Raw genomic sequence first — 19538 nt, 5'->3', positions numbered from 1 at the left:
TGATAGCAGAGAATGAGATTCATGCCCTAACAGTGGATATGACAGAGCAGAACTGTGCATGCTGTGTTGCTCACAGTTTAAACCCAGGTCACAATCATTAGGCTTTAGAGATACTCAACGCATCACTTGTGCACAAAACTTTCACTGAAAGCAGAAATTCTGTTTGTAATCTTCCAGTTCTTATCCTTCTAATTTCCTCAGATGCATTCTGGCCTGTTGGACTTGTTTTTTCAAGTACTCAGAGATTAGAAAATTGAATGAAACAATGTTACATTAGTTACATTAGATCTGTTTTTTGCCTGTGAAATCTTGACCTCCTTTCTAACTGTGTACACCTGGGAGTCAGGCAGAACACCTCCTACCCTCTCTGGGTAGTGTTTCAGACAACCACGCTTTCCTCCCGCTGGCTTTTCCAACATTGTGCCGAACTGAATGGAGTTCACATGATGCAGTGTAGTGCTGACAGTTTGTTTATATAGGAAGGCTTTTTGTGGTTTGCAAGAAAAGATAATCTCAGATCTGTTGTATAGCCAGCAGAGAGTCTCTGCACTGGTTTGGGTGCTGTTTAGTGGCTATCCAGAGCCATTTACCTCTAAAATTCAATAAAACCCAAGCAACAACAAGAAGAAAAATCTCTCACATTTTCTTAAGAGCTAGGTCTAGTTGGGTGAGAGAGGTCTATCACAGCAGCTCATGTGAGCTGGAGGGGAAGGGTGTTTGGTTTGGGGATTTTTCTTTGTTTTGGCTGTGTTTCCCCCCAACCAAGACCACTTACAAGAATTTTGTTCCTTACTCTTCATTCTAATCTGTAGCAAGCAGGGAGCTGTGCAAGCCTTAGGAGGGCATCACTATGTAAAAACACCGAGGTCGGCAAGTACCTGCCACTCAGGGGAAGTACTCCAATATCGTGTGGGACAGGCAGAGAGCTCTCCAGCATGGCAGTGACCTTGCTGTAGATTAATCAGCTGCTGTTGGATAGCAAGTACACAACATGTGAATAATAGTGGTGAGAAAAAAACTAAGCACAAATAAATGAGAAATAAAATGGCACCAAGCTAACGCACTGGTCTTGCCAAACTCAGTGCACGTCACCAGTTAGCTGACTTCAGCAGGAACTGAAATGTCTTGGTGCTCCTCCTGATATACTTGGTAGAAAACAAGTTGACACGTTTTCTGGGACAAAAAGTTTAAAAAATGCCTTTTCCTGTTGTCACTCTTCACGAGGGGAAGTAATGTATCTGATGTTGTACTGCTCTGAGATGAGGTTCTACAGCCAAGATGAGCACATCCAGGGGAGCACATCATCACTTGATTGTTCAAGTGTAGGTCAGGATGGCCGAGCGGTCTAAGGCGCTGCGTTCAGGTCGCAGTCTCCACTGGAGGCGTGGGTTCGAATCCCACTTCTGACATCCCTGTTTTCAGGGATGGAAACACAGCCCTACCATCTGCCATGGACTGATCCAGACTGCACTGGAACAGGGGCAAGCTCAGGGGCAAGATTACTTGCATTAGTGTATATATGAAAACAGCTTCATGCATAGAGAAGCCAGATGACTGGTAGTGATTATGGTCAAAGTTGTTTTTTGTTAGTTCCAGAAGTACTTCTTACCTGTATACAGAGATGTGAATATGTAAGATTTTGTGGAGAAGCACAGGACAGTTTCTCTTCCCAGTCTCTACCCCTTTTTGTGGCTTTTAAGTACTTGCTATATCTGGCTTTCATTATTAAAATAAGCAAAACCTGAATCTGACGTTATTTCACCCAAGCTTATCGAAATGTAGCATTTTAGAGGTATGGCATTTCCTTCCCAAATTATCCTACATTCTGCAACCTTGTATTTAAGTAATTTTTATTTTTTTAAGACTTTTTTTCCTTCTCCACCTGCTGAAATCAAATCTTTTTAAATATTGAAATACAAATTTACAAACTTGATTGGGCCTTTCAGGTTTTCTCTCTCCATATTTTCTCGTTATATCCACTTCTAATGACACATTCCTTAGGCAATCAGTGTGTTACATGACTCCACCTTCAGCCAGGCAGGCAGTTTCAGTTCCTGTCTCCAGCAGCAGTTCCACACCAGCAGCTCCTGTCTATGTGGCATGAAGCAGCAAGACTGTTACATATGCTGAGCTGGGAAAACCTGTCATGAGCAATGAGCATTAACCACTTTCTTATTCAGTTGTCCAGGAGGTTTCTCTCCAGTAAATCAGAAGCCAATTATCAGTCCTCTGCCCATGCCCTGCATTTAATCAGTTCTGTGCATCCTTTGTCCTCAATGCCACCGCACATTTAGGTAGAGGGGAGGAGAAGGAGACCTCCCTGTGATTTGTGTCTCTTAAGTTACTCTGTGTTAACAAAAGATCCTGGGACAAAAGTCTTTCATCAGAATACTGTAGCACAGGCTGTATTGGTTATCTTTTGGAAAAAATGATTTCACTTGAGCTTTTGACTCCTTCCAAAAGAGCAGGAAGAGGCAAATCCCTTGCCAAATATATGGCACTGACTTGTTGAACTGTTCCTTGTAGACATCAACGAATGTGTGACAGACACACACACCTGCCAGCGGAGAGAGCACTGCCTCAACACAGTGGGATCATTCAAGTGTCTCCAGGAACTGAGCTGTCAGCCGGGTTATGAACTGAAGGATGGAGAATGTGTTGGTAAGACAAGTGTTCTTCAGCTGATGCAATAGCTGTTAGCAAAAGGGAAAGGGAAGAACTAGCAAAGCATTTTACTGTGGCTGGGCTGTGATACCAGGATTGTAGCTATAAAAGACTGAGCAAATGTTTGGCTTCATAGGCCACTTCTGAAATGCATTTATTTGAAATTGTCTCCAGCAATACCTATAAATTATTTGGAAAATTGATGAAACCTTTTGAATTAGGATTTACCCTGCTTTTAAGGGGTTAGAGAGAGATTTCACTGATGGAGGAATTCCTATTGCATTGCTCTGCCCAGCTCTTCTTTTCTCTGAAGGGGCTGATACTGTTTGCTGTTGAGCACTGAATCACAGCCTGAGTGGATCATGGGGCTGATTCAGTCTGGCCCTTCCTGTTTAGGAGGTCTGTCTGCATTTATTTACATTTGGAATTTTCACGGGGTTAAGAAGTTATTCTTCATCTCCCCCTTCTTGGCCTGTTATAGAGGTTGACTGGAGCTGCTAACATCAGCACAGCAGAAGTTGCTCTGCAGCATGGGAGTGTGCAATAGACACATGTGCCATGTCTTCTGGGGCAAAAGTCAGTCCTATTTACTCCTAAATTTTTTACACAAAGAGTTTCCTGACAGCTGGAGTAAGAGATGTGCAAGAGAATAACTGAGCTCTTGACATATACCATAAGGTCATAAACAACTGGTCAGAAATCTCGCTTTGTATACAGCCGTTATAAAGAAACCTTGGTTTAACTGAAGAGGTTGTTTGTGGATGTCTTGTTCTGCTGTCTGATTCTACAGCACTTCTAACAATTATTGCTAATCTTTCTAGTCTTAAAGTTAGATTATAAAAAATTACAAAATTTTACAAATTGTTTTAAAGTAGCCTTTAAATTACTGACCTATAAGGAAGACTAAAGTTTCAGAACTGCTCTGTAAAATTGCCTACAGATATCTTCTGAATTTGCAGTTTATGAAATACTCAATTCCACATTTTTCTTTGTCTCTGTCTATAGATACGCTAAGAAAACAATTAATATATGATGGCCTGAGACGGCTGTGTGGTTCAGCCTGGAGAAGAGAAGGCTCCTGAAGGGGAGACCTTAGAGCAGCTCCAGTGCCTAAAGGGGCTGCAGGAAACCTGGAGAGGGGCTTGGGACAAGGGCCTGTAGGGACAGGCCAAGGGGAATGGCTTGAACCTGCCAGAGGGGAGACTGAGCTGAGCTCTTAGGCAGAAGCTCTTCCCTGTGAGGGTGCTGAGGCGCTGGCACAGGGTGCCCAGAGAAGCTGTGGCTGCCCCATCCCTGGCAGTGCTCAAAGCCAGGTTGGACACAAGGGCTTGGAGCAACCTGGTCTGGTGGGCAGGTGTGCCTGCCCGTGGCAGGGGTTGGAGCTGGATGGGCTTTTAAGGTCCCTTTTACACAAACTATTCTGTGGTTCTATGAACCTATGAATATTGTACCTTCTGCATGTTCCCTTGTGGCCCTAGCATTTAACTGAGGTTTTAGAATAGAAAGAGAAGTACCAGCAGTTCTCTCCTTGTCCTCCTGGAGGAGTGGGGATGCAGATGTAGTTTTCTCTGTCTTATCTTCTGGTAAAGATGTTCATCACAGGGAGTGTTCGTAGGAACTAGCAGCATTTGAAAATATTCACAGGAACTGAATTTAGAATGAGTTTACAGCTGAAGTTTCTTCCTGGATGAGGTTCCTTCCACTGGAAAGTGGCAGCAAACCAGCTGGTACTTGCAGTTACTCAACACAGATCAGTTGAGTGTAAACTGATAAGCTTGAAACTTTAAAGCTTTCAGTCTGCCCAGCAAGCAAGCGTTGGGTTGGTGAACATCTCTGAGAAATAATCTCACACATGTAATACAAAATGAGAAATCTGTGTTGGGCTCTGGCTGCAGAATAGCAACATTGGTTATTAATATCACTGTCTCTCATTCCCATTTTTTCAGTATAGTTTTCATAGTTGGATAAGTGTTTGTTCTGTGTATGTAAGTACATATATATATACACATGTACCTGTGCACACAGTAAACCCCAGCCTTGTTGAAATGAGGTGCCCTATTAATATCAAATTCAGTGGAGGTAGGTTTCTACCTGGAATTACTGAGGAACAAGAGCAAGAGACCATTTTGCTTTTGAGTGTGGAACATATTTTGTATACTTTATTTGTAGTTTTGATGTGGGTCTTTAGGATTTTAAAACTGCAGTTGTCTGAGTATTTGTGGTTTACAAGAGATGCTGTGACCGAGGCAGTAGGGATCTGAGTCAGACTTGCTGTAGACAATTTCTGAAGCCTCTGCTAAAATGGATGGCCAAGAGCAAACACACCTAAACCTCGGATTTCCCATAGGCAGTGTTTGTTATCTGATTTCAGTAATGCTTTCCAACTTCCCTTCTGAGAAGTTAGCTAGTCATGAAGACTACTGAAAATTACAGCTTCACTGGTCACAATTTGGTGTTTTGATCTGATAACAGATATTGATGAGTGCAAGAGGGGAACTCACAGTTGTAAGGTAAACTTCGTTTGTCAGAATACAGAAGGATCATTCTACTGTGAGTCAAAGCAACGTTGCATGGATGGATTTTTACAAGACCCTGAGGGAAACTGCGTGGGTAAGTCTTGACCGAGAATATGTTTGTCATATGTGCAGCAGCACTGGCCAACTCCTCTTCCTTTTAGCCTCTCCAAAAGGCATATATTGACCACATGTAGTTTTCGTCAAATCCTGCTGTGAATTTAACTTAAACATCACTGTCCTTTTAAAGATATGTGTGCTTGCTTATTGAATTTGAAAGTCTTGACACAGGAGACCTTCATCAGCACAATACATTGAAATGAAGGAAAAGAAGTGACAGCTGGAAGAAAACAGACCAGAAAGGTTAAGTAGCTTCTCTCACTATTCTAATTCATTTTCTTCACCAGATATTAATGAATGTACATCTCTCCCTGAGCCATGTAAACCAGGATTCAACTGCATCAATACCGTTGGGTCTTACACCTGCCAAAGGAACATGCTGACATGCAGCAGAGGCTATCACTCCAACGAGGAGGGAACGCGATGTGTCGGTAAGGTTAGACTCCAGGGTCTGGTCAGGTGCCCTCTCAGAGGAAGAAGAACATTTCAGTTCTAAAAAAGGGGGTTTGAGGTTGCTAACTGTGTTTGAGGAATGGGAATTTGCTGTATGCATTTGCTGTCCAGTGAGCTTGGTGATATGCTTGCACTACAGGATGCTGCACTGATGTCTGGCTGCTGCATGGAGTTCCTCCTGGTACACCAGATGACACTGGTTTTGACTGCATATGGGATTTACTGGCTACTGTTCTAGAGCAAATGTGCTCTAGCTACTTTTCAAACTCATGCTGTCAGTCAAAACCACAATCCTTTGCTATTTTTACAGTATCTCACTGTGAGTGACAGGATCTGAAGCTATGGGATATAGCAAAGACAGACACTGAGTTTATGGACTCACAAGAGTAGCACTGAGTGGTTGTTCTTAGTAGCACTATGAATGGTGCTCCCCATTTACATCCAGTTGTGTGTCTATTTAGGATAACTTCTTACTTTTCTTTGTGAAAAAATGTTGAAATATTCATACAGGCTGGCATGCAGCTTGATAACCGATTTGCATTTGTTCCAATGTGTTTATGGAGTTACTGACTCAGAATAGCAGATTTCATCTCTTATTAACATTTGTTCTGTAAATGCACACTATGCACAGAGGAACTGAAAGCCTGCTGCTTGGCCAGGCAGGGTTGGCTATGTGTTCTTTAATTCCCTATGGTCTGTGTTACACAAAGTAGGAAATCGTAAAAGCAACAGTGGGGAGAAAAAAATAAGACAAATCAGCATTTTGGTTAGTGATGAAATCCTGATGATTTCTGCTTATGGTACTTTTGAATAAAAGGAAGGGTGGAAAATAAAGAAGATTTGCTTTCTGCTGCTCTAGGTGGGTGGAAACTGTGTTAGAAGATATATGATTCTGTGATTCTATGACTAGCAAGTTGAAATGAAAAATAGTGGTATAAGATAGACCCCATTTCTGCATAAATTTCTTCATTCTCCTTTTTGCTATTCATTATGCTCTGTCTCCCTTCGTGATTTTACCCTCAGGACTACCCAGAACCATGCTTGGCCACTGAGGAGGCAGGAAGATTAGGAAGTAGCACAAGATGGGGCCAGTTTGTGTGTAACTGAGGAAGTGGAGAAAGCTTCCTAAAACAGCTCCAGGGGGCAGAGTAGTGCAGCATGAAGTATTCCAGTTGTCACAACGGGAAGGTCCCGAAGTTCTGTCTTTGTTGCTGTGAAGACACAGCTCTTCAGCTGGTTTCCATCAGTCTTGTTTCAGAGAAGTCAGGGGCCTGGGTACGCTTGCACCACCTGAAGTGTGATGGCCCTGACATTGTTTTTTAGGTTGTTCCACCATGCCAACATCTCCATGACTGTCATTTCTTTCACAGGTCAGCAGTTGTCACTGAGCAGCTCTGAAGTAGTAGCTGCAGTGCTAATAGCCTTCACTTTCAAGTCCTGCCATCGGCTAGTGCACATCCTCTTCCTAAATTCCAAGTGGATGATTTATAGAAAGAAGCCAGCTTCTTTCCCTAGTTGTTCCTAAAAGAGAGTGTCTGTAATGTGTGACACAGGAGGAAATTGCCACATTCATGCAGCATTTATATCTTCATAGCCTGATGAGATAGCACAATGCATTGTAATTACTGATTATGCTTTGTCTCCACTTTACATGATTGACAATATTTTTAAGCAGCAGGTATAAGGAAGCTTCTCTAGTTTGATTTTGGGAAAACAAATGTTTAATGTAAATTGGTGATTTCTGTCTTTGCCATATCACTGTGTCTCCGCAGTCTGGATCTTCTGGTATTTTTTTGTATGGCTTTCTTTAAGTAGGCAGAGACATTCAGGAAAAAAACCCCAAACATATGGTCCTACTTCCCCTCTCTGTGGTAAAGACTAGTTTCCTTAAGGCATTACAATAGCTAATTAGATTCCCGATTCAGATTTATTCACAGTAGTAAATACACAATCTGCACGTTTCTCCAGCAGAACTCTACTTGTATGGTTATCTTCTCTGCTTAGAGGATTCACCTCTCTTTAAAATATTAGTATTTTCTGGTTTAATAAATGAGCCATTAAAAGCTACCTCATAATTTAACTGAAAAATACTGTAGCTATTGTGAAATACAGCATACTGGTGATGGTATAATGCCCTAGAGCTAATTAAAGTCTGAATGCAATGGAATATATAATTTTGGACAAAGTAATAAGATGGTTACACACACAAATACATTACAGATAAAACTGCTACTTTACAAATGTATATCTGTGTTTAAAACTTCCTTGTTCTGATGCTGCCTCTGAATTAAAAGAAAATGAGACAGCATTTCAGCAGAAATCTGTGAGCCTGTCAGGAATTCCTTGCTTGGCAAGTGACATTCCCTGCCATCCCTGACCCCTTCCCATGCCAACAGGACTTTCTTAGGTGGGAATCTGTGCTGAATATTGAGCTCAGTATTTGTCAGCACCTCTCAGCAGGGTTGATATAATCCCCACTTTTCCACATCTTTTCCACAGTAACTTGCTCTCACTTCCCTATCATTTTCTCTGCAAGTTGTTTTCCCGGGCGCTCTCCAGGGCTGCTGTTTGTTGGAGAACTGCCCAGAAAACCTTTGAAGTTAAATAGTGCTCCAGTTGATCACTTCAAAGAGAGCAGTAGGGAGAACCTCCAGCCTTAGACCACCATCCTAACTAGTGTTACATGAACAGCAGTTTGGATTGTCAAAGTAGTTGAAGGTGTCAGTAACAGGAAGGAAGCAGAACCTGATGGCTTAGGAAACAGCAGAACTCAGAATGCTTCAAGAAATACAAGTTTCTGAGGGCTAATCAGAATTTCTGATGCTTCTTGTCACAGATAGTAACAGGGATTTGTTAGATACTGATGAGCTATTTAGTCATGTTGCAAGTCTTATAAATCAGTGTGTATTGAAAACTCTCATCTTCATTTGAGCATTATTAAAATGAGATTGGGAGTGATGCATGTGAGTGGAGAAGCAGCTAATTTGTTGGTATTGGGGTTTGGATGAGAGGCCATGAAGAATATTAAGATGTGAGTTGAATGAGAAAAGAAGAAAGATCAACATTGAGAAAGAGTAAAGTGTAGACAGCAGAAGCAAGACTGAAAGGGTAACTGGAGATGAAAATAGCAATTGCTTTAATTGAAGGGATGAGCAGAATTTCTGGCTAGTTCTTGTTTTGCTTTAAATGCCTTGCCGTGACTCACAGAATGGCAGAACATCAGAATAGGGTGTTTAAATGTCATGGTTTGATCAGAATCAAAATGTGTAGGTTGAAATGCAGAATATACTGGGAAAGGTCCATTGCTGTTGTAGTTGCCATTTTCACTTCTAAGATAATGCATTCCTTTTCAAAAGTTTACTTAGGGTATGTAAAGCTGACCAGAGAAGCACAGTGGGAAAGGCTGATTCTCTTTGTTCTGTGCAGGGAGCAACCCTAGCAGTTTCTGTTCCTGTTACTTTGTGTTTTCTCTTCATAAACATTGATTTTTAGCAAACCGTATTTAACTGGTCGCTTTCTCTGGTTCTGCAGATGTGGATGAATGTCAAACTGGTGTGCACCGTTGTGGCGAAGGGCAGATTTGTCATAACCTTCCTGGGTCTTACCGCTGTGACTGCAAGATGGGGTATCAGTACGATGCCTTCAGCAGGAGCTGTATTGGTATGTAAGGCACAAGATGAGATAAAAAGACTGATTGAGCCTTGGACCTCAAGGCAGTGCTTAGCACCACTGTACTATGCAGTTACTAGTTGTGCAATGCAGAGCCTCAGTAGATAACGGAGTCACCTCTAAAGCAGCCATCGTCGAGTGCGACCAGCCATTTAGAGTTCTGCCATTCTGTGTTGTGATTGTGGCCCTGGTGCCCTTGGTTTGGGTTAGCTGCAGGTTATCAATTAAAGTAATCTGCAAAGTACTTCCATATGGGTTATGCTTCTGCTGCTGTAGGTATTTATCTTTCTGAAGATGCCACAGCTTTCTTCAGCATCTTGTGATTTATCACTGCTGTGCACCAATTAAAGCACAAAGTCAGATAGCGTAAAACCTGAGGTTGCAGCATTTCATGCTCTGCAGATCAATTTCTTGATGCTTTTTAAAATAACCTCCTGCATTTTGTTTGATGCTTTTGCTTCTAAGCTGAGTGTATATTTGCTTGGTGTGCTGGCAGATATAAATGAGTGCTGGAACTACCCTGGACGCCTGTGTCAGCACACGTGTGAGAACACCCCTGGGTCCTACCACTGCACTTGTTCTTCTGGTTTCCGCTTGTCCTATGATGAGAAGCACTGTGAAGGTACCAGACATTTTTCCCAAGAGGAAGAAATTGCAGTCTGATTTAAGGAACTTTAGAGAAGGAGTGAGGTTCAGTATAAATACAGTAAACTCATGATGTCCTCAAATTTGCAAATATTCAATACTCACACTGTCAGATGAGAGCAAACAGGTTTTTTCCCTTTTTCTATACCCTGTCATACTTTTTCCTTTGTTAACAGAGGAGAACAGAACAGAGTAAGGACAGGAGACTGTTCATGCCAATTTTAGTAAAGATGAAACATGGTAGTGATAAAACCTGAAAAAATTGATTTTGAATTGAAAGTCATACATAATTTCTTAAGGCAATGATTACATAATTTTAATCAACTGAAACATAAGGTCTGAAACATACATTTGCATGTATATGTGTTTTCATTGGCATATATAAACATAAAATTCAGGTGGAACAGACATCCTCATGCTTCTTGGCATTTTGCCTAAAGTAGAAACATCTTCTTGGGACGAATTAGTCCATCCTTATTCACCCTGATCAGAAGGACCTGGTAACTGTTCTCAGAGTAAAAAATAGTGGAAGATACCTGAACTACCGTGGCAACGTGTGTGTGTTTTTTTTGGATACAGATGTGAATGAATGTGATACTAGTCCCTGCAGCCAGGAGTGTGCCAATGTTTATGGTTCCTATCAGTGTTACTGCAGGCAAGGTTTCCAGCTAGCAGAAGATGGGCATTCTTGCAAAGGTAAGGCTGCTGCTTTGGCAGGTCAAGTTAAATATGTATATACTCTTCAACAGGTAGGGCTGCCTGACTCTCCACAGCACCTAGTGCTGCAGGTGATGCCTAAGGATGATTGTGAGTTACATCCTGACACAGACACTGCAAATTGAGAAATGCAATTCATTTTCATACCTTTCATCTGGGGCTGGAGTACACTTGTGTGACCGTAGAACTGGTGGGGTTGTTGTTTCATGGGGTTAGAGCTTCTGAAATAAATAGAAGTGAAGATAGGTTTACCTATGCAGCATCAGTTAAAGGCTCCACTCAGCCATGGTTGAGTGAAGGCTTGTTGTTACTTCTGCTCATGGTGGTTAAATGAGGAGTAGTGATCAGAATGGAGAAAGGAAGGGTTTTACCTGTTTGTTTGGAGTTACCAATGGTGACATTGGAGAGTCTCTAAGAAATTATGAAGAAACCCATGTTCTTCCTAGCACAAGGAAGCCCCCAAACTAATCTTAGAAGAATTACAGAGCTACCAGAGAGAGCTTTTCACTCAGACATGCTCTAGGCTTGTTCTTTTCCATGGATCCATACTACTTGCAACCAGTATTTTGGGGAGCAGCCTCATGTTCAGCATTTCAGAATCCACCATCAGTGGTCCTAGAGCAATGTCAAACTTTCATGGTTGCGTTCTTGTTTAAGAATGTATTATAAATGTGTCAGACAAGAATTTCCTTGTGTTCTGCAGCCTCCCTTTCCAGATTCCTGTTTTTCTTCTTACATGTGTTTGTAACTGTGTTTTTTCCCCAGATATCGATGAGTGCACACAGAGTGCAGGCATTCTTTGTACTTTCCGCTGCGTGAATGTTCCTGGTAGTTATCAGTGTGCTTGTCCTGAGCAGGGATACACCATGGCAGCCAATGGAAGAACCTGTCGAGGTAATGAGGAGTTTAGGAACTGCAGCCATTATGTTATGAAACTTTAATCCTTGGAATGATCTAAACCATTATGGTGATTCAGTCAAGTGTCCATGTTTTACATCAGTCACTGTTAAAAAGCCAGTATTTGACAAAGTTGCCAAATATTGGTATCTCCTGTGTCAGCTTTTTGCTGTGGCAACCCAGCTGTCAATGGGAGCTAATTGTTTAAACTAATTCCTGAGGGGCCCCATGTCATCATTCCGACTGGGGCACTTGACTACTTGCATGAGCTGTATGTGCACCTTGACACAGCAGTAAGTGATCTGGTGTCCTCTTTAGAGGTGCCAGACATAGAAATCTGTGGCTTTGTTATGGGTTGCATTTTCCTGTCCTGGAAAACTGGGAGAGTGAAAGTGGGAGCTCTGATGAGGACCTGGATGTCCAGAAGCCTGCCACCTAAGCTTAATTAGATTGGTGTTATTAAATGTTAGTGTAAATGGCATGTCCTGCACACACACACTGTTTTTTCCAGAGACGTAGAAATGTGTTCTGGGTGTCTGATGATTTTCATTTGGTGCACAGCTGTCTGGTTTTGAAGTAAAAATCCCTCATTTCCAAAGGATGCCCTGACTGTAGAATGACTGAAAATCTGGTTACCTTTCTGTACTCTACATGCATTCCTGCAGTCTGTTACACTAACTACCAGGTATTTCCTGCTCTTAGGTTTTGAGGAACCTGTCACATAACTTTTGGTTGTGTCTCTCCTAGGCTTAAATTCTCTTCCTAGTGGTAAGGGCAGTAAATTTACACCCTGTAAATCATGAACAGCATGAACGTGCTTGGTCCTGACTTTGGAGCAGAGGAGCAGACTAAACAACAAAATCTTTTCAGTTTTTAAGTATGGATGTGGTCACATCCACGTGCAGTTAAATTCTCATGTAAAAGTCACCTTTAGAAACTGCAGCTGTTCCTCTCCTCAGGCTTTGTTTGTTTGGTTTCTTTCCTTTGCTAACTTCAAGTGCTGCTGGCATGTTCCCTGCCACCTCTGCCAGACCTGGGGCTGGAGCTGAGGACCAGTTCCAGAGTTAACAGTGTGAGTCACTGCATTCATCAGCCAGCACAGCCCTTCCAAGCTGGAGGCACCCAGCGTGCTCCAGTCACTGGAGGTGCAGGAAGAGGGTTTGCCACACAGACCAACGCATGGGGTCAAATCCTCCCTGCTCACTCATCCTCTGTGGATAGAGTTCCTATTGTACAGATCAGCCAAACAGCAGTGTTTGGAGAAGCTTTTCGAGGTGCCTGTGCCACTTGGTACATGCGCCCTCCTTAGAGAGTGAGGGTGATGGACCTGCAGAACAGTGTGAGTGCTGCAGCTCTGTGTGTGGCATTTCGTCAGGCCTTGGAAGTAAAGCCAGGTACATGCCCTTTTCCTGAGCTCTGCAAGTCCGTAGTTGCAGGTCTGGGCAGACTTACACGTTGACCCTGCAACCATGGTCAGAGAAAGTCTGAACCAGTGTCAGCTGCATGAAACTCAAGAAGATGATACTGGTTTTCACCAGCTAAGATTGCTCATCAGTTGCTCATCATCTGACCAGCTCTTATGAGTTATTGGTGGTATATTCTTTATACCTTTCATTCCAAACAGACGAGATGTAGCTCATGTAATAATATCTCAACATATGGACCTTTGTGGAGAAACTGCCTGTGGTATTTTGCAGCACAGCCAAGCTGGTGAAGGGAGAGTCTCACGGCAGCGATTGCAATGTGGAAGAAATTTTCTTTTCACCTAGGGGCACGTCTGAGGATCAGCCAGGGATTTCGTTTGCTTTGATTCCCTCCTTCCTATTGTATGCTTTTCTTTGCAAGACCTTTAAACCAGTCAGTTCAGTGCATGAGATCAGTTCTCATCCCAGGGGAATGGAGGGTGTGGGAGGTTGTAGTTTTCCTCTGGAGAATCTCTCTCCTGTGTGACAGCTGGCAGAACTGCAGAGCCCTGCACAGTCCACATGGTTTGTCTGTTAGCATTTAGTTCATTTTAAAGCCTCCGTGCGTTGTCTAGACATTTGGGAGTACACAATGTGACTGTGAGGTCTTTGCCAGTATTTTCTGCTCAGGCTGGATCCTTGTTGCTGCATCTGGTTTTCAGCATTTTAAGGTCCATGGCTTGGGCCTTATTTAGGTAACCATGTTTATGCTCTAGGCCATAAAGTGTCTTTGAGCTTTAAATATTCTTTTTTGTCTTCTGCAGCATTACTTCTCATTACAGGGAAATATTTATATTTAACTGTGCTGGTTTTGGCTGGAGCACAGTTAATTTTCTTCATAGTAGCTGGTACGAGGCTGTGTTTTGGCTTTGTGCTGGAAGCAGTGTTGATCACACTGGGATGTTTTCGCTATTGCTGAGCAGCGCTTACACACAGCCAAGGGCTTTTCTGCTCCTTGCGCACCCCACCAGCAAGGGCTGGGGGTCTACAAGGAGCTGTGGGGGACCTGGCCAGGATAGCTGAACCCAACTGACCCAAGGGGTGCTTTAGACCATATGTCATCATGCTCAGTAGATAAAGTGGGGGGAAGAAATAGGAATGGGGAACATTTGGAGTGATGGCATTTGCTTCCCAGCTTACCATTAGGTGTGATGGAGCCCTGCTACCCTGCCCTGGGCATGGCTGAGCACCTGCCTACCTGTCGGAAGCAGAGAATGAATGCTTTGGTTTGCTTTAGTTGCATGTGCAGCTTTTGCTGTACTTATTGAACCACATTTAACTTGGCTCACCTGTTTTCTCACCTTTACCCTCCAGTTCTCTCCCTCGTCCCACTGGGGGCAGTGAGGGAGCGGCTGTGTGGGAGTCAGTTGCCAGCTGGGATTAATCCATGACATTAACTTACATGTTCAGAAAGGTGTGCACTGTTCTAAAGTGTTGTTCACGTTGTGTCACATTCAGAAGCTGTTCACATTGATCTGGTGGAGCTTGTACCTCCCGGACACTGCAGCTGGTCTGCAGTGATTACTTTGCTTTGTGCTTGCCCATGCTTTAATCCAGAGCAACCTTCTTCACAAATAAATTCTCCTGACATAGCCCAGCTTTCTTAGTTCTCAAAAACTCAGTGAGAAGGTCCTATTGGCTTTTAGCATGGGTTGGTTATATTCTGATGGGATCTGAGGGATGGGATCTGTTTATTTCTGAGGGATAACTTTTGTTGCAATATGGAATATGACATGGGAATGTGACATGGGAATGGCTAATGTGTAGGCAGAGAGTATCCCTCCACCCACTGCATGTGCTTGCTCTGAGGAGGGGAAGGCCCCTCTGCAAGCTTTGTTTGCTTGGGCTATGTGGACATTTTACAGCGTCATCCATGAAGAAGGAGCACGGACCAGTGTCTGTGCACATGCTCTGATGCTTGAAACCAGGTAGATGCTTCCTCCAGCCAATGAGCCTGTCACACATGCACAGTGGTGGACATGCACCAGGCTTGCTTAGGAACTCCTTGCATGACATAGGCTAGCTCTGAGCAAGAAACTGGATCAGGGAGTACCAGTGAGCTGTGAAGCTGTCAGAATTGGCCCATCACCTTCAGGAAACTGAAACCTAGCTTCAAGCAAAGCAGCGGTGAACACGTACACAGCAGCTGTGCGCATGGACAGGTTGGCTGCTCTGAGAAGTTCAGGGTTCCACTGCCTTGGACTGCTACCTAGTTACTTGGTTGTGTTTCCTTTCAGCCTAGTTTATAACATGACTTACAAAACATCAGGAGCAAGGGAGAATACAGCAGGGTCAGTTCTGTCTAGATGTGCACATTTGGTCTGAGCCAAACATGGTTGTGTTTGGCTTTTATTGTAGTGTGGAGTGGCAAGACAGAAGGATCCTGGGTTTTGAGGACTTTTTCTCATGTTGTTTTCTCCACTGAAGGTTAAACCCTGGGTTGCATCACATGTGTTTGCAATGAGAACAGCCAGGTCCACAGGAGTGTGCCAGTGTTTGCAAAGCACAGGCACAGAGACAAACTTACCCTGTGGTATGGGGCTAGCCCTGGCCACGCTGGCTGCCAAGCAAGGCAGAGACTATCACACAGTAGGGGAAGGCTCACAGGCTGCTGGTAAGGTGAGCTCCCTTGGCTGCCGCACACACTGAGCAGCACTGGCAGCTCTCATTGGTCATGGCAAGGAAGGGATGTTTTTTCACTGAGAACGTATGGATTTTAGCAGGTTGGAAGCAGTGTGATGGACCCATCCCTCGGAGTGCCTGTGCACCAAGGTGACCCTGGGACACCCCACTGGCTGTGCCTCACATCCCCGGGGTCTCCTCTGTGCTCTCAGTCCTGTCCGAAGAGGTAACACAGCAACTGAGTGGTGAGGACGAGCACTCAGCCTGCAGAGCCCCTGGCTCCTCTTGCTTCCTGTGCACAGTCTCTCATGAGCATATTGCATCCCTTAAACTGTGATCACTTGTGAACTTACCCTGTCTTTATCCTTGTGTTTCTTCTCGTTAGATGTCGATGAATGTGCAATAGGAACCCACAACTGCTCAGCTGCAGAGACTTGCTATAACATCCAGGGCAGCTTCCGCTGCCTGTCCTTCCAGTGCCCTTCCAACTACAGAAAAGTGTCTGATATGTAAGTATCGCAAGAACAGAGTGAGCAGTCCAGTCCAGTGCCTGGGGTGTTCCATAGTGCCTTAGTTTGTAGGGGGCAGATGTAAGCACTCAGAGCTCTAAGGAGATGCTTTGGTACCTGGAACACATTGACTTTCCCCATATAGAATTTTTGGCTGTTTTTCCCTCTCATTTCTTCCGAGCCCTCAAGCCCCCATTTGCCCTCCAACTGCTGCTCTAACAGCAGTCACCAGAGCCTGCAGCTCTACTTGCTGCAGCTCTAGAAGGGCTCTATTTATAATTCAGTTTCAAAAAATGAGATCCTCTATGCTGCTTCCAGCAGCAGTGGCTGCAGGTCACCACTTACAGTGGGTCTGGGGCTCCCTGTTTCATATTCTGATTGCAGTTCCCCAGAGAGGGTTGAAATGTTGAAGGGAAGCAGGAGCAGGAGCTGGCCAGGCTGCAGGGTTCTGAGAATAGCACACCCCACAGCTCACAGCTCCTCAGCAGCTGAGGCTTGGGAGGCCCATTTCCTGCCTTAGTGGCCGCCAGTGCTTTAGGAATCCACATTTAGTTGCTTATGATGGAGCAGCTTTGCAAGTTGAGGTGCTTGTTTCCCATTCCCATGTTTTAGCTATCCTTTTAAGGGTGTTTTTGGTTATATTTCTTGGGGCACTGTCCTGGGCTTGTGCTGTTGATGGTGAATCACAGACTCCTACTCCAAGCTTTGTGCAGCGTGACTCTGGATCTTTCTTCCCTGTGAGGGTGCTGAGGCGCTGGCACAGGGTGCCCAGAGAAGCTGTGGCTGCCCCATCCCTGGCAGTGTTCAAGGCCAGGTTGGACACAGGGGCTTGGAGCAAGCTGCTCTAGTGGAAGGGGTCCCTGCCCATGGCAGGGGTTGGAACTGGATGAGCTTTAAGGTTCCTTCGACACAAACCAGGCTGCTATTCTAGGATTGTTTCCTCATTGTGGAGCTTCCCGAAACAGCTGCGCATGTCCATGATCTTTTCCTTTTGATATTGTACTTTGACAATGTTACATCATTTACAAATGCTTTATGGGCATTGTAAAAGCAGAACAAGCAGTTGGTAATTGCACATTGAAGTTTGGGACTCCTCTGTCTAATATTTTGCTGTAGTCTTACATACATAGACCCTTTCCTGCTTTTACATGGGCCCTGACTGTGCTTCATTTCTCCTCCCTTAGGAGGTGTGAACGAATCAGTTGTTTTAATTATCTGGACTGCCAGAACACCCCGGTGCGCATCACCTACTACCAGCTGAACTTCCAAACCAACATTGTGGTCCCAGCTCACATTTTCCGTATTGGACCATCTCCTGCCTATGCTGGAGACAACATAATCCTTACTATCATCAAGGGAAATGAAGAAAACTACTTCAGCACTCGAAGGCTGAACTCGTACACGGGCATCGTCTATCTTCAGCGACAAGTGAAGGAGCCTAAAGACTTTTTGCTGGACGTGGAAATGAAACTGTGGCGTCAGGGAACATACACCACTTTTCTTGCCAAAATTTATATTTTCATCACAGCTCATGCATACTGAAGCATGTATCGACATTGGATTTTACTGGTGCTATGCTCTTTAGCTGTTCTACCAAAGCTTAATCCTGTTGAACTGGCATTTAATGTATTTAGCCTTTATATTATTTTTGTATCATTTCTTTAAACTTTTTTATTGGTTGTGTAAATTAAGTTAATTTTTATCTTTTGTGTTTTGTTTTCTTAAACAATTCTTTACATCATCATTTGACAAGGAACAAAAGAAGGGTTACAGAGGCAGCACATACGTTGTGTTCAATGCTGGAACCTTTTCTTAGCAATGACTTTTAGGTTTAGTCACATCTGCAGGGTATTGCACTAGAGAGGAAAGATGTTCACTTGGGAGTATTGGGTTTTGCCACTAAGGAAAAAAACCTTGAGCAATTTCTCTTTATGACACCGGCTTATGTCTTGGCTTAGCCACAGGATTCACTGAGGTTTCTCTGTGTTGGGATGCTGTCGGCAGCCATACGTGTACACTGATGGTTGGCTCATCTCATGTTACCAGTTTATTTTCCTCCTTCCAACTTTCATACTATGTTGCCTAAGATATATATAAATAAAAGAAAACTCCACCAGTGAAAAAGCCTATGAATGAGACTTGCTTTGGTGGGACTACTCATATGCTAAATATTTGCAAGACCAAGGCCTTAAATGATGTCTGCTTTAGGGTGGAAGCTCACATTGCCACTTCTAGTAGTTGTCTTTATAGGGACTGGCTTTCTTTTGTTCTGTAAGTGCTTTATCATTCTTAGAGGGATGTCCAAGAGGAAACATGGAAATAATAAAAAAATCCATTACTGCTCCTTATTTTAAAGATTGGGTGTGGCACTGAGGAATCACTTGTGAGTTCATATAAAGACAAAGGAGGGTTGCTTCTTCAGCAAAATTACTTCATTTGTGTTACTAAGTGGTGGAGAGGAAAATGCTGGTTCAGCTGGTGGTTTGTATCACGCCATTTCGAAAAGATCACAACCAGAGTTTTGAGCTGGATTTCCTCTGGTTCTACAGGAAACTGGATGAGGTCCAAAGCTGAAGGCCAGATGTGGCAAAGCATAGAATAATCAAAGTATTTGTTAGAATTAGAAATTAGTATCAGAACTTCCTTATGGCTTTTTTCTTCTTAGAATCACAGAATAGTTAGGGTTGGAAAGGACCTTAAGGTCATCTCATTCCAAGCCCCCTGCCATGGGCAGGGACACCTCACACTAAACCATATCACCCAAAGCTTTGTCCAACCTGGCCTTGAACACTGCCAGGGATGGAGCATTCACAACTTCCTTGGGCAACCCAGTCCAGTGCCTCACTACCCTTACAGTAAAGAACTTCCTTATATCCAATCTAAACTTCCCCTGTTTAAGTTTTAACCTGTTACCCCTTGTCCTATCACTACAGTCCCTAATGAAGAGTCCCTCCCCAGCATCCCTGTAGGCCCCCTTCAGATACTGGAAGGCTGCTATGAGGTCTCCACGCAGCCTTCTCTTCTCCAGGCTGAACAGCCCCAACTTTCTCAGCCTGTCTTCATACAGGAGGTGCTCCAGTCCCCTGATCATCCTCATGGCCTCCTCTGGACTTGTTCCAACAGTTCCATGTCCTTTTTATGTTAAGGACACCAGAACTGCACACAATACTTGGGGTGAGGTCTCACGAGAGCAGAGTAGAGGGGCAGGATCACCTCCTTCGACCTGCTGGTCACGCTCCTTTTGATGCAGCCCAGGATACGGTTGC

At 43.8% G+C, this 19538-nt stretch overlaps 1 protein-coding gene and 1 non-coding gene across 8 annotated transcripts in view; both read left to right on the top strand.

Annotated features, from left to right (window-relative positions):
- Window positions 1-18396, top strand: part of FBLN2 (fibulin 2) — a 113209-nt gene extending 94813 nt beyond the window's left edge. For all 7 annotated transcript variants that reach the window (XM_061357807.1, XM_061357811.1, XM_061357805.1 and 4 more), the window contains 9 exons: window positions 2527-2661; window positions 5137-5274; window positions 5585-5728; window positions 9282-9410; window positions 9916-10041; window positions 10644-10760; window positions 11547-11675; window positions 16149-16272; window positions 17457-18396. In XM_061357807.1, the coding sequence (XP_061213791.1) occupies window positions 2527-2661; window positions 5137-5274; window positions 5585-5728; window positions 9282-9410; window positions 9916-10041; window positions 10644-10760; window positions 11547-11675; window positions 16149-16272; window positions 17457-17814 (1400 nt within the window). In that variant the 3' untranslated portion in view covers window positions 17815-18396. The remainder of the gene's footprint in view (window positions 1-2526; window positions 2662-5136; window positions 5275-5584; window positions 5729-9281; window positions 9411-9915; window positions 10042-10643; window positions 10761-11546; window positions 11676-16148; window positions 16273-17456) is intronic.
- Window positions 1327-1409, top strand: TRNAL-CAG (transfer RNA leucine (anticodon CAG)). The gene has a single exon. It is a non-coding gene; the product is annotated as a tRNA-Leu (tRNA).
- Window positions 18397-19538: the final 1142 nt, after the last annotated feature.

Source organism: Neopsephotus bourkii, unplaced genomic scaffold (genome assembly GCF_033783945.1).
Source record: "Neopsephotus bourkii isolate Nb327-2 ecotype Australia unplaced genomic scaffold, CSIRO-AGI_Nbou_v1 NB_923, whole genome shotgun sequence".
Taxonomy (NCBI): Eukaryota; Metazoa; Chordata; class Aves; order Psittaciformes; family Psittacidae; genus Neopsephotus; species Neopsephotus bourkii.
This window is presented reverse-complemented; position numbering and strand designations above follow the sequence as displayed.